The 12,058-nt window shown below is 63.4% G+C and overlaps 1 protein-coding gene and 1 long non-coding RNA gene across 3 annotated transcripts; one reads left to right on the top strand and one right to left on the bottom strand.

The window, feature by feature from the left end:
- The first annotated feature begins 87 nt into the window (after positions 1-87).
- Positions 88-960, top strand: LOC123287109 (uncharacterized). Its single transcript, XR_006530140.2, has 2 exons — positions 88-349; positions 639-960. It is a non-coding gene; the product is annotated as an uncharacterized lncRNA (long non-coding RNA).
- Positions 961-2,054: 1,094 nt separating this feature from the next.
- PIK3R2 (phosphoinositide-3-kinase regulatory subunit 2) lies at positions 2,055-11,848 on the bottom strand. Of its 2 annotated transcripts, XM_044773656.2 has the most exons (15): positions 11,104-11,848; positions 8,045-8,137; positions 7,688-7,738; positions 7,482-7,613; positions 7,182-7,392; positions 6,645-6,730; positions 6,407-6,515; positions 6,219-6,317; positions 5,897-6,077; positions 5,673-5,798; positions 4,606-4,748; positions 4,200-4,376; positions 3,648-3,719; positions 3,304-3,474; positions 2,055-3,048 (listed from the first exon to the last, which is right to left on the bottom strand). In XM_044773656.2, the coding sequence occupies exons 1-15, from the start codon at positions 11,423-11,425 to the stop codon at positions 2,856-2,858; spliced, it is 2,166 nt and encodes a 721-aa protein (XP_044629591.2). In that variant the 5' UTR covers positions 11,426-11,848; the 3' UTR covers positions 2,055-2,855. The 2 variants fall into 2 exon arrangements, with proteins under 2 accessions (XP_044629591.2, XP_070375565.1); XM_070519464.1 differs by lacking the exons at positions 6,407-6,515; positions 7,182-7,392; positions 7,482-7,613; ... (1 more) ...; positions 8,045-8,137; positions 11,104-11,848 and adding an exon at positions 6,894-7,125 and having other exon boundaries at positions 2,228-3,048; positions 6,554-6,730.
- Positions 11,849-12,058: the final 210 nt, after the last annotated feature.

The raw sequence follows: 12,058 nt of genomic DNA, 5'->3' as shown, positions 1-12,058 counted from the left end.
TAGCCTGGTCCAGGGCCCCCTCACTCTGAACTCACTCGACGTGCCATGGCCTCCTCCCCACCTCAGGCCCCCAGCCGCGACGCTGCAGACCCACGAGGGCTGCCGGGCTGACTCAGGCTTGGCCACAGCTGGGCCAGAAAGCAGAAGCCAGTGCAGGGAGGGGAGCCTCACTTCTCAGGGCTCCCCCACCCTGGCATCAGGGGCAAGGAGAGCTGGCCTTCCTTGTTCCCACTGTCCAGACCTTTGGGGGGGCATCCCGGCCCTCCGTGAGCTCCATCGGGGGAGAGAAGCCGCAGGTGGAGCAGTAATGTCCTGAAGCCATATTATGTACCTGGAGGAGGGTGGCCAGGTAGGAACCAAACCCCGGGGGAGTCAGCCAGACCCTGGCTGGCCCAGCACCGTGGGGGCCCCCTGAGGGATGGAGCCTCAGCTTCCCCTTCTGGAAGATAGGAAGAGTCAGGTTTGGGGAATAAAGCCACTATGGAGGGCTCAGAGGCAGGAGAGCTGCCCAGGCTGGGGGTCGGGGGCACAGGTAGGCCTGGGAGCCTGGGAGGGTGTTGACAGGGCCAGCAGCGCAGGCCCCGGCAGAGGAGAGTCCCCATGAAGGCTAGGGGAATAACCCGCCGCCATGTTTGCAGGGCCTCAGATGCCACGTGCTGCAGGATGATCCCACAGGAGGAAACGCCCAGACCTGCGCTGGAACGCAGTGAGTCCGCAGCTCCGCAGCCACGTCCCCTCCAGTGCTGCGTGTCCACGTTGATGGCAGCAGGTTCGGGAGCCGGGGTTTCCCTAAGTCCCCTTGGCAGGACGATTCCCCCATCTTGTCCCTTTGGACCCTTTGCAAAACCCATTTCCTTCATGAAGCCCCTGTAAGACCAAGCAGCATAACTTTGGGGAGTGTGTGTGCTTGCCCTGTGATGGGCAGGTCGGAAGAAACACCAATAAATATAATTGCTACAATTTCTCTGGTGGTTTCTCAGCACCAGCCCTGTTGGACATGTTCCTAAGTGTAACCTCACCCAGTTGGTCATGGAACCCTCAAGGACATCCAGTTGGGTGACTGAGCCCACTTGGTAAGAGGAAACTGAGCATCAGAGAGGCAAGGCGACCTTCTCTAGGAAACACAGCTGGCGGTTGGTAGACTTGTAGACTATCTTCTGCCACCAGTCTCAGCCCAGCTGGGGCTCTGCGACCAAGGTGTCCTTCATCCTGTGACCACCCACGCAATGAGTGAAGACCACAGGGGAGGCACATCTGGGCTGTGGTTATTTATGGGGTGCCCCCTGACTGGGTACCCAGTGGGGACCATGCTTAGGAAGTCCTGGGGGCTCTGAGGCCAAGGGAGGCAGCTCCCGTCCCCCTGAGAGTCCAGCAGGAGAAATGGGTCAGAGTGCCGCTTTGCTTGGTCATTCACCCGGGCTGCCCCAGGCATGCTGGGCCCTGACAGGTGCTGCAGGGGGAGGGGAGGACAGAAGGCTCCCAGCCCTGGGGGAGGGCCAAAGGACAGGGACCTTCGTGGGGGGAGGTGAGGGGGAATCCAGGTCAAAGATTCCCTGAGGACCCAGCTAAGGTCCCCTGGGACCTAGTGGTCTGAGTGTCAGGGGCAGGTGTGGAGAGAGAGTGTCAGCAGGGAGGCACTGGCGCTGAGGACATCAAGGACACGGGAGACCCCTCTAGGTGGCATGGGAGGGGTTGTGACTACTGACCCCACATGGCAATGAGAAAGCTGCATATCAGAGGGGAGGTGACTTTCCCCAGGGCACCGCTGTGGCCCAGTGCTGGGACTCAAACCTGGGGAGGCCAGCCTGGAGGCAGTGAGGAGCTGAGCCCGGGCCGGGGGTCTCCTGAGCAGGCCACAGTGTGGGCAGAGCTCGGGGCTGAGCCTCTCGGCTGTGTGACCTGGGGCAGCTCTCAACTGCCCTGGACAGGAGTGGCTAAACCGGGGGGGCTGGCGTCAGCCCTGGTAGGCACAGGGTGTGTTGTCACCCCAGGAGGCCAGGGCCCCGGCACACAGTGGCTGCGGGGAAGCCCCGTCGCCGACGAGAGAAGCGCCATCGTGTTCAATGTTTTATATCCATATCAGTATCAACGTCCCATACAAAACCCGCCGGGCGAGCCAGGCAGGCGGGAGGGTCCGCGGGTGGTGTAGAAAACCAGGGCTCTCATCCCAAAAGAGGAGAGGAAAGGGGGCTTTACAGTCAAGGAGAAATAAAATCAGAACCCAGCATGATCGGAGGCCCCGACTGGGCGCGCAGCAGGGGCGCGGGCGCGGGGAGGCAGCCCCTACAGCGCCGGTGGCAGCGCCCCGCAGGCCGCGGGCCCCATGGGGCCGGCTCCCAGTCTTATTTTTAATTATCTTTTTTTTTCGGGGGTATCTCTCGGCAGCAGCCCCATTGTGGGGATAACCCAGTGGCAGGTTTCACTTCAGGGTTTGGAGGGGAAGTTGGGGGCTGTGGGGCGGGTCCCGCCCAGCCCCAAATGTCACAGCCGAGGTTCTTGGAAGTGGCCAAGCGAAGTTCCTTCCTGCCCTGACCCCACGTCTATGGCTTAAAAATCGGGGTGCCCAGGCTGGGGCCGCGCAGCCCAGGGGCTTCTGTAAACATGGCAGGTGCAGCCAGGTGGGGCTTCGGGGACCCCGGGGGCCCCGGCTCGGAGTGGCCAGAGCCGTGGGCAGGGCAGTGTCCGTGGGGGAGGGCAGTCCGAGGTCGGGGAGGCAGGAACCCCAACACAGAGGCTTAGGAGAGAGAGCAAGAAAGACAGAGAGACAGGAAGGAGGACGGAGAGGTGGGGACGGAAGAGACCGAGAGAGGGGGACACAGGCAGCCGGGACGAGGGCGCGGAGGGCGGGCGGCGGCTCAACGCGCGGGCGCGGGCGCGCGCACCGGGTGGGCGAGCGTGACGGCGAGCGCGTCGTTGTGCTGCAGCAGCGACGTGTGCTGGTAGTGCAGCACCAGCTCTCGCAGCGAGCCGTACAGGTTGTAGGGCTCCGCGAAGCCGAAGCCCGTGGCCGTGCGGTAGATGACGCAGTGCTTGGTGTCGCCGTCCACCCTGCGGGGCGGGCCGGGGCCAGTTAGCGGGCCGCGGGGCTCTCCCCCAAGAATCGCACTTCCCCATTTCCTGAATTCCGACCTGGTCCAGACCCGCCGCCTCCTGCCCGGACACTGTCCCAGCTCCCTCCGCGGCCCCAACGGTCCCTTGGCCCTGTGGCAGCCATGGGGGATTTCTATCCAAGCCAGGCAGAGTAGGTCTCCGGGAATGCGCCATCCCTCACCCCTCCAGTGCACGGCGCCCCCAGGAACTCACACCACCGAGCAGGCATAGCAGCCCCGCTGGCTGCTCTCACGGATGAGGAAGGTGCCATCCCGCTTGCCACTCAGCATTTCTTCGGCCTGCGTGCGGTTGATCTTGCCCACATACCACGTGCGCTCCTCATGGTGGGGGAGGTCCTCCTCATCCTCCATCAGCGCATATTGGCTGTGGGGGAGGCAGGGAGGGGCCTTGGTCACGGATGCGCCAGCCTCCGAGGCGCCCCCTGCCGCCTGGACCACGCTGCTCCCCTGGTGAACTCCTACTCATTCTGCAAAGCCCACCAAAAACGACCTCTCCTCTGGGAAACCCTCCCTGGGTCCCTCCAGGTGGTCACTCACTCCTCAGTCTCGTTTTTGATCCCCAACCACTCGTTGATTTTCTTCTGCCGGGCGCCTTTCTGGGTAAGCCACCTGCCGGAGAGGAAAGGCGGCTTGAGCGCTGCGCCAGTAGGGGACGGCAGGCTGCAGCACGGCAGGGCGAGCCCACAGCGGGCAGCCAGCCGGGCGCCAGGCCAGGGCGGGCCTAGGAGCGCAGGTTCTGATGCGATACGCCCGGCTGCCACAAGGGGTCAGGCTCTGCCACACGCCGGGTTCACGGCCAACACTGACCGACGCCGAACGAGCCCCCTGTAAGCGGAGACCCGAGGACTTGCGGAGGGCAGGAGGGCGCAGAGCTACCGGGCGGCCCCCAGCGCCGGTCCCACAGTCGGGGAGGGGACCCGGCCCCACGGGACTGGGGCCTGACGGAGAGGGGGGAGCTCCAGGGCAGACGAGGGTCTGGGGGGCTGGGCGGGGCCCCCTGGTGGACATGGGGAGAGCGAGACCCCTGCGGAGCCCACCTGAGCAGGAGCCCCGCACCAAGGGCCCGCGGGCGCGCCGCCGGGCACTCACACGAGGTACTGGTCTCGGATCTTGCGCAGCTGCATGAGGTCTGGCTTGAGGCTGTTCATGCGCTTGTCAATCTCCCGGTTGTCTGAGGCCTGTGCACGCAGCTCCTGCTCCAGCTTTGTGCGGCTCTCGTGGATCTCAGCGATGCGAGACTTGAGCCGCTCTGAGTTCAGCAGGATCCTGTGAGAGGTGTGGCTCAGAGGCTTCAGATGGCTGTCAGCCTCCAAACCCTTGCACATGCTGTTTCCCTTACTTCTTTCTGGCAAACTCCTATTCAGCCTTCAAAACCCATTTCAACTGACCCTCCCTCCCCCTGGAACTCAGGCTGCCCCCTCTATTTCCTTTCTTTCCCCACTTATACTGTGCCAGATCAGGGTAGAGTAGGGCAGGGCAGAGGAGCCAGGCTCACCTTTGCATCTCCTTCTCATTGCCCTCACGCCGGAAGCGCTCCAGATATTCCTTGCTGCACTTCTCTTGTGTCTGGCCCTGCTCTTCAAAGATCTTAATCGTCTCATTGAAAGCTTCAATTGCCGTGCGCTTCATCTGTAGTTCCTGGAGAAGGGGGTGAATCTTAGCACCTCCTGGGACTCCTCACTAGTCCCTCATGAGGGGAGAAAGTAGATCCCAACTCTGATATGGACACTTCGCTCAAGCTGGTCACTCCAACAGGCTCATCATTCCTCAAGCTCCTGCTGCACGAAAGGAACTCTTATTCAGCCGTCAAAACCCTACTCCCCAAATCCACTCTTGCTTTAGATCCTTGGGGCACCTTACAAACACCTGAGCATGCTAGTACTGTTGAGAATCAATGATGACTCTAGTTGCTACAGTTCATGGGTCTCCTTCTCAGGGCAGACGCTCCACTGAGCACTTTCCATGCATCACCTCACAGAACCTGCCAACAGCCTCCCACCAAGTCAGAACTATTAATGGGGAAAAGAAGCTCAGGGACCTAAGTCATTCCAAGGCCACAATGTTCCTTAACTGATCCTAGACAGGCGTCTTGTTCATTCAGAGCACTGGCTGACCCGTCAGTAAGAGGGGGAGACAGGAACTCTCCACCCGAGGGAGGACATCCGACTGGAACGAGGTGCACATCAACTTGCAGAAGAGGTTTATCAGCACCATCCTCAGGAGCTACCCGCTCTCCCCCCTGTCTCCAGCACGCTGCCCTCCCCGGGCCCTCATGCCCCTCAGCCGCGGTCACGCCTCCAGCATGTCATCATCACCCCTTCGCATACCGTCCAGGTTAACGGGGGTGAACAGGGGACTAAGACCCAGGGTTCCGGTTTACAGGTGGGGAAACGGAGGCCCAGAGAGACCCAGAGGCTCAAGTGACACGCCGCCCCGGGAGGCCGTGGGGCCTCCTCATCTGTTCGGCCGGGTCTGTAGCCGCATGCGCTCCTTGCTGTGCTCTGGGGCCGTCCCGGTGCCAGGAGCCTGCCCTGTGCCAGGGCGGCCACGTCTCCCTGGTACCTGGGAGGTGCGTGTGTACTCCTCGTACAGCTGGTCGTACTCGCGGCTCTTGTCCTGGTACTGCTGGTGGTAGACCCTGAGCTGAGCACCCACCGCCTCCACGCTGTCCTCCTTGACGATCTGGTCCTGGGGACACACCAGTGCCATCAGGGCAGTTCCCTGGGGCTCTGAGGCCCGGGCCGGCCAGACGCTGCCCCCCCCCAGCTCCCGCCCCGGCCCCGGACCTGCTGGTACTTGGACACGGGGTAGAGGAGCCGCGTGTCCAGTTTGGCGTTGTATTGGGCCAGCGACTCATGGCGGTAGTGGGTGATGAGGTCCACCACGGAGCCGAAGGTCAGCGGCTCCGAGAAGCCATAGTGCCCATCACGGTGGAAAACTTTAATCAGCTTGTTGTTCCCGCCTTTCCTGGGGGTGGGAAGAGGGGTGTCGGGCTGGAGGAACCCCTAGCCTTGACCCCTAGGCCCAGCTGGACATCACACACATCCTGCCTACTTAGGGGCCCTCCCTCCTGCCTCGCCCCCTCAGCCCTGGAGGGACAAGGCCCACCTGAGGGTCAGCGTGTACTCCCCCTGGATCTTGCTGGAGGCATCTCGGACCAGAAAGGTGCCATCAGGCGTGTCCCGGAGTTTCTCATTCACCTCCTCCCTGTGGGGACACGGACGATTGGGGCCACCCACCTGGAGACCCTGTCCTTCAGGCCCTGCCCACCACGCAGCCTCGTGCCACAGCCCTACCTGGAGATGTCGCCCCAGTACCACTCAGCATCCTGCAGGGAGGGCAGGCTCCCCCCATTGGCCACACCTGTGGGGGCCGGCTTTGCCTTGGGGGGTTTAGGTGGTAGTGCTGGGGGACAGGAAAACAAACGCACATTGAGCACTTACTGTATACTGTGGCCAGCTCCCACTCCAACGGCGTCTGCTGATACCGCCATTCAGGGTCCCCAACAATAAGAAATAACACAAGGGGGGTCACCTGGGGGTGCCACCTCCTGCTCCTCCAGATGCTCCTGAAGCAACTTCTCCACCAGCAGCCCTGGGAAGTCTGGGCCGGGCTCAGTGCTAGGGGAAGAGCAGTGGGTGAGCACTGGGTCAGGTGCTGGCACGCCTAGGGGCAGGGAGCGGTGAAAGCAAGTGCACGGAAGAAGGGGAGATGTCGCAGGCAGGTGCAGGGAACCAAATCTTGTTTACGTATATGCAGTAAACGCTCAACAAAGGCTCATACCACGACCGAATAGGAGTCCAGCACCCGGGATGAGGGGAACAGAAGGGAAAGTGCAGACACCACCCGCGTGCCTCCACTGTGGTCTGGGCCTGCTCAGTCTGCGTCCCAAGCCCTGTTGAGGTCTTCCCAGAGCCCAGCTCCCAGCCCTCATTATCTTTCCTGTCCTCCGCCAGCACAACAGCCCCGGGCCGGGCCGGTCCACATTCCTGCCGGAGCGCCCGCAGCCCAACTCGGCCCCGCCCCGCCCCGCCCCTCGCGGCTCGGCCCCGCCCCGGCGCGCCGGCTCACCCGTCGGGCGCGCCCCCCGGCGGCGGCGAGGGCGGCGGCGCGCGCAGCAGCAGCGGCCCGAAGGCGGCGCCCAGCGCGCGCACGGCGGGGCCCGGGGCGGGGGCGCGCCGCGCCAGGCGGCCCAGGTGCTGGAGCAGGAAGCGCAGCGTGAGCGCGCGGTGCAGCGGCAGCGTCGGCGGCTCCAGCGCCGGTCCCACGGGCCCCGCGGCCTCTGCGGACACACGGCCGGGGCGGGTGAGCCGGCGCCCGCCGCCCCGCCCCGCCCCGCCCCGCCCGCCGGCCCGCCCGCCCCTGGCTCACCCCGCAGGGCCCGGTGCGCCTCGGCCGCCGCCTCGGGCGTCACGAGGGGCGCGGGCAGCGCCAGCAGGAAGCCCTTGACGCCGTCTGACAGGGCGGCCGCGTCCCACTGCTCCACGTCGCTCAGGGACCAGTCTGCGGTGCAGGGGACACGCGGGTGAGCTGGCCGGCCGCCTCGTCCCCCACCCGCCTGGGGAAGCTCCGCTCACCTGTGCGCGGGGCGGGCGGCTCCGGCCTGTAGAGGGAGTCACCGTCTAGCCCTGGGGGGAAGGGGAAGGGCGGCAAGACCCGCTCTCAAATGCTGCCCCGACCCCATGGGGGCCTGGGGTGGTTACTCAACCTCCCAGAGAGGAGAGCAGGAGGGGAGGGCACAAGCAAGGGGTCAGTGTCCACATTCCCATACCCCCGGGAGTCACTCCTTCCGCAATTCAACATGGAAGCCCAGGGCATCCAGGTTCAGCCTCCTCCCATGCAGAGTGAGCCTAGCAGCGCTTCGTGGGGATGAGTTGCCCGTCACTGGAGGTAAGCAAGCAGAACCTAGGGGTTGCAGCCAGGCCGAGGCTCACCTGTCTGCTCAATGGCTTCCACGAGCTTCACCAGGATGGGAGGAGCCGCATCAGGTGGGGAGAACTGCTCAGGCAGGTCGGGGAGTGTGAGGCCTGGCAGGAGGGGACAGCATGTTGGCAGGGTCCCTGGAAGGACCCCAGCTGCTCTCTTCGCCTGCTGCATCTCAGCTTGCACAGCTCCAGGCAGGGCCCGGCTCAGGCAAGTGCCTGGCACGTGGACCGCCACCTGGGGAGGCCAGAGGTCCTGCTGGTGAGGCAGGGAGGGCCAAGTTGGTGGGAAACAATTTTCTGGGTTAAGATACCACTTCACACAACTTCAGAGACCAGGTAGAGCGGGTTGATTAGTGTCCCACCAAATGGATGTGCACATCCTAGTCCCTGGTACCTGTGAAAGGGACCTTATTTAGAAATAGGGTCTTCGCAGATATACTCAAGGTAAGGATTTCGAGACGACATCGTGGATTTAGGGCCCTAACTCCAACAACTGGTGTCTTTCTAGGAAGAGAAGGCCACGTGAAGACAGAGGCAGGGACTAGGGTGACGTGGCCACAAGCCCAGGACGCCTGGGGCCCAGAAGCAAGGCAGGCCCCTCCCCTTGAGCCTCCAGAGAGAGGGCGGCCCTGAGACACCTGGACTTGGGGCTCTTGGCCCCCAGGCCGTGAGAGGAGAAACTGCTGTTGTTGGGAGCTCCTCACAGCAGCCCAGGGACAGCACACAGCAGGCTGAGGCACTGCCAGTGCTCGCTGTGCAGCCTCAGGCACAGGACCCGCCCTCTCCACGCCTCACTTTCCTCAACTGAGAAAATGGCTGCTGGCGTCATCGCTCCCTTAGTGGGAACAACAAAGTGGTTGAAAAGAACAAATGGAAAATAGCGCTGCTCTGGCTCAGAACACCTTACTCCAAGGTCCTTTCTCCATTTTCTATGCCATTTTGCATTTAAAAAATTATTTCCCCCTTTTTAAAAAGTTGAAGCCCCCCAGCGGCGCCAGGGGCCCCCCAGGCCCAGCCCCCAGCCCTGTGTCTCCCCACATGGGCTCTTTGTGTTGAGGCGCTCTGCGGCCTCGCCACGCCACCTCGGATGCACTCTGGCCCCCGGCAGGGACGCCCTGGCACACGGCAGGGGCAAGCCGGGGCCTGCGGGCCTCCCTGAGTGATGGGCCAGGTGGCGCTGTAAGCTGGAGAAAGGCCCAGCTGCGCTGAAAATGCCAAAAAAAGTGAAAGAACAAGGAGAGAGGAGGTGGGCAAGGCTCTGGCTGGTGGGGGGCCGCGGTTCTGAAACTCAACTCTGAAACTTGCCTGTGACCAGTCTGCAAAATGGGGAGGGCGGTTGCGTCTGACCAGGTGGCCCCATTTTATAGACAAGGAACTGAGGCTCAGAGAGGGGTGACCTCCGCCTGGGTACACAGCCAGGCAGAGGCCCAGGCGACCCTGGGTCTGGACCCAGCTCCCTGCGTGGGGCTGAACGGAGGTGGCAGAGGCAGCCGCAGCGTGTCTGCTGGTCTCAGGGGCCCGGAGCGGCAGGGCCTGAAGGCACAAGAGGACCCGTCCTGTTTCCAGATGTTCCAGATGGGGAAACTGAGGCCTGGCGAGGGCCGGCCCCAGCTGATGGCACAGAGCCCTGGCAGATTTGGAGGGCAGGGCCTGGCCGGGCGGCCACCCTGAGTGGGGATGTGTGTGGTGCCTGGACGCAGGCCAGGCAGGGGAGGGAGGTGGCTGTTACGAGGGGGAGAGGCAGATTCTGGCTGGGAGCCCGGATGGGGCTGCCGCCTGCTCCTCCGGGCCGAGGCAGGACGCAGGCTGGCCCCGGAGACACCAGATGCTGCTGGGAAGGCCCAAGCCCGTGCCACATGGCCTCCGCACCCCTTTGCACCCCGTGCCGTGGGCCTCTGGCCTGATCCTCTGGGCATCAGTGTCCCGTGAGCACAAAGCCAGGCAGGCCATCGGTCGGGGCCGTGGGGCGTCCAGGGCCTTGGCCTTCATGGGCGAGCGACCTGTGCAAGTGGTGGACCCCTGCCCCTCGGCCTCCCTGTCTGTACACAGGGCCTCACGGGGCTGCTGGGGGGTCAGAGCACCCCCTCCCCAACATCTGAGCCTCAGTTTCCCTGGCTGGAACTTGTGGCCCCTGCCCAGCCATTTCAGCGTGCGCTCAGTGTCCTCGATTCTCCACTCCCAGCACAGCCCCTGCTGTGCTGTGTGGCCTTGACGGAGCCTCCCACCCTCTTTAGGCTTTGTGGCTGCCTTCCTTTTGGAAACTGGGTAAAATCGGGTCACAAAGGCGGTTCCTCACGGGACCCTGTCTGCAAACCCCAAGATGAAGCTAAATTAAGCCTCTGAACCCTACTGAACACTCCCCATTGTCCTCAAAACGACTCCCAGGAAGTTGCCGAGGCTCGGCCCCTTCTCCCTCGCTCTGCCTGCTAGCTGCTCCCTGAACCTGCCATGACATTCCCACCTCATGGCCTGGGCCCTTGCTGTGCCCCCGCCCTGGTGCCCTTCACTCCCAGCTCTCCCCATGAGAGGCTCCTTCTTCCCAAATGTGTCGTCATTCAAGCACATTCTGGGGCCGGCCCGGTGGCGCAGCGGTTAAGTGCACATGTTCTGCTTTTCGGTGGCCCGGGGTTTGCTGCTTCTGATCCCAGGTGCAGACATGGCACCGCTTGGCAAAAACCATGCCTTGGTAGGCGTCCCACGTATAAAAGTAGAGTTAAGATGGGCACGATGTTAGCTCAGGGCCAGTCTTCCTCAGCAAAAAGAGAAGGATTGGCAATAGTTAGCTCAGAGCTAATCTTCCTCAAAAAAAAAGGGCACATTCTTGTCACTTCTTGAACCAGAAGCCCCATGAAGGCAGGGCCAGGCTAGTGTCCGCTGCTGTGTTCCCAGTGCCTTGGACTATGCCCAGCCCATGACGGCAGTGCATCAACACTAGTCAACTGATCAAATGTCCTTATTCCTCCTCCCCTGGAAGAGGTACCACTGCCTCACTGCAAAGAAGAGGAAACCGAGGGTCTGAGGGGACCCCTCCACCACTACCCCCACCCAGTCCCCTGCCTGCTGCTCACCTGGCTCCGGGGGTCCATCTCGGGGCCTGGCAGGCAGTGGGCGGGGGCCTCGGGGGCGAGGGCCAGGCCGGGCCAGGGCCACAGGCCCCAGGAACTCAACGTAGGTGCCGGGGAAGTCGCCACGCTGCCGCGTGCGCTCGTTGAAGCCAGGCATCCAGCCCACACTCTGCGGGCAGCGCTCACTGCCCTCCGCCACGCCCAGCGCCTGCAAGGCTGCCCGGCTCACCACCAGCACGTCGCCCGGCAGCAGCTCTAGGTCCTCGGGCCGCTCCCGGCGGAACCGGTAAAGCGCCCGGTATTGGAAGCCTTCAGCACCAGCCATGGCCGGGCAGGGTGGGGTCTGGATGGTCAGGTGGCTGCTCAGGGCCCCAGTGGCCCCATCAGCTGGGCGGGGGCTGGGAGGGTCCGCGGGGTCAGCTTGGGGCGCTCAGACCTCTGTTTCCACCAAGAAGTTAACAGATGACCACAGGGGACGCTCACGCCTTGCTTCCCACTATTACTCCATGACCCTGACAAAGGTCACTCGTCGCTCCGCCCACCATTCGTCAACTGGTGGGAGGGGGTCAGCAGCGCCGTCCCAGGTCACTCAGCTGCTGCGTCTCCCCTCAATCTGTAGGGCCGGGCGAGGCCACTCACTCCCTCACGTGGGCAGCCATCGGCTCCCAAGGCTGGCGCCTCTTCCAGCTGCGCCAGATGAGGGGGCCGAGAACACAGGCTGTCACCATGCTCTGCCGGGGACACCGACCTAGGGGCAATGGCAGGACAGGGTCAGCTGGGTTGACACCCCCAACGCAGAGATGGGCCCCAACCTTAGGGGGGACTCCCCTGACTCAGTGGGTAACCCTGGGCCAGTCCCTGCCCATCTCTGGGCCTCTTTTCCCAGCTGCAAGAAGAGCCCTCCCTCAGGGTTCTTGGGAGCAGAGCTGTTCATTGTTTGTTAGAGATGGGGAAACTG

Source organism: Equus asinus, chromosome 10 (assembly GCF_041296235.1).
Source record: "Equus asinus isolate D_3611 breed Donkey chromosome 10, EquAss-T2T_v2, whole genome shotgun sequence".
Lineage (NCBI taxonomy): Eukaryota > Metazoa > Chordata > Mammalia > Perissodactyla > Equidae > Equus > Equus asinus.
This window is presented reverse-complemented; position numbering and strand designations above follow the sequence as displayed.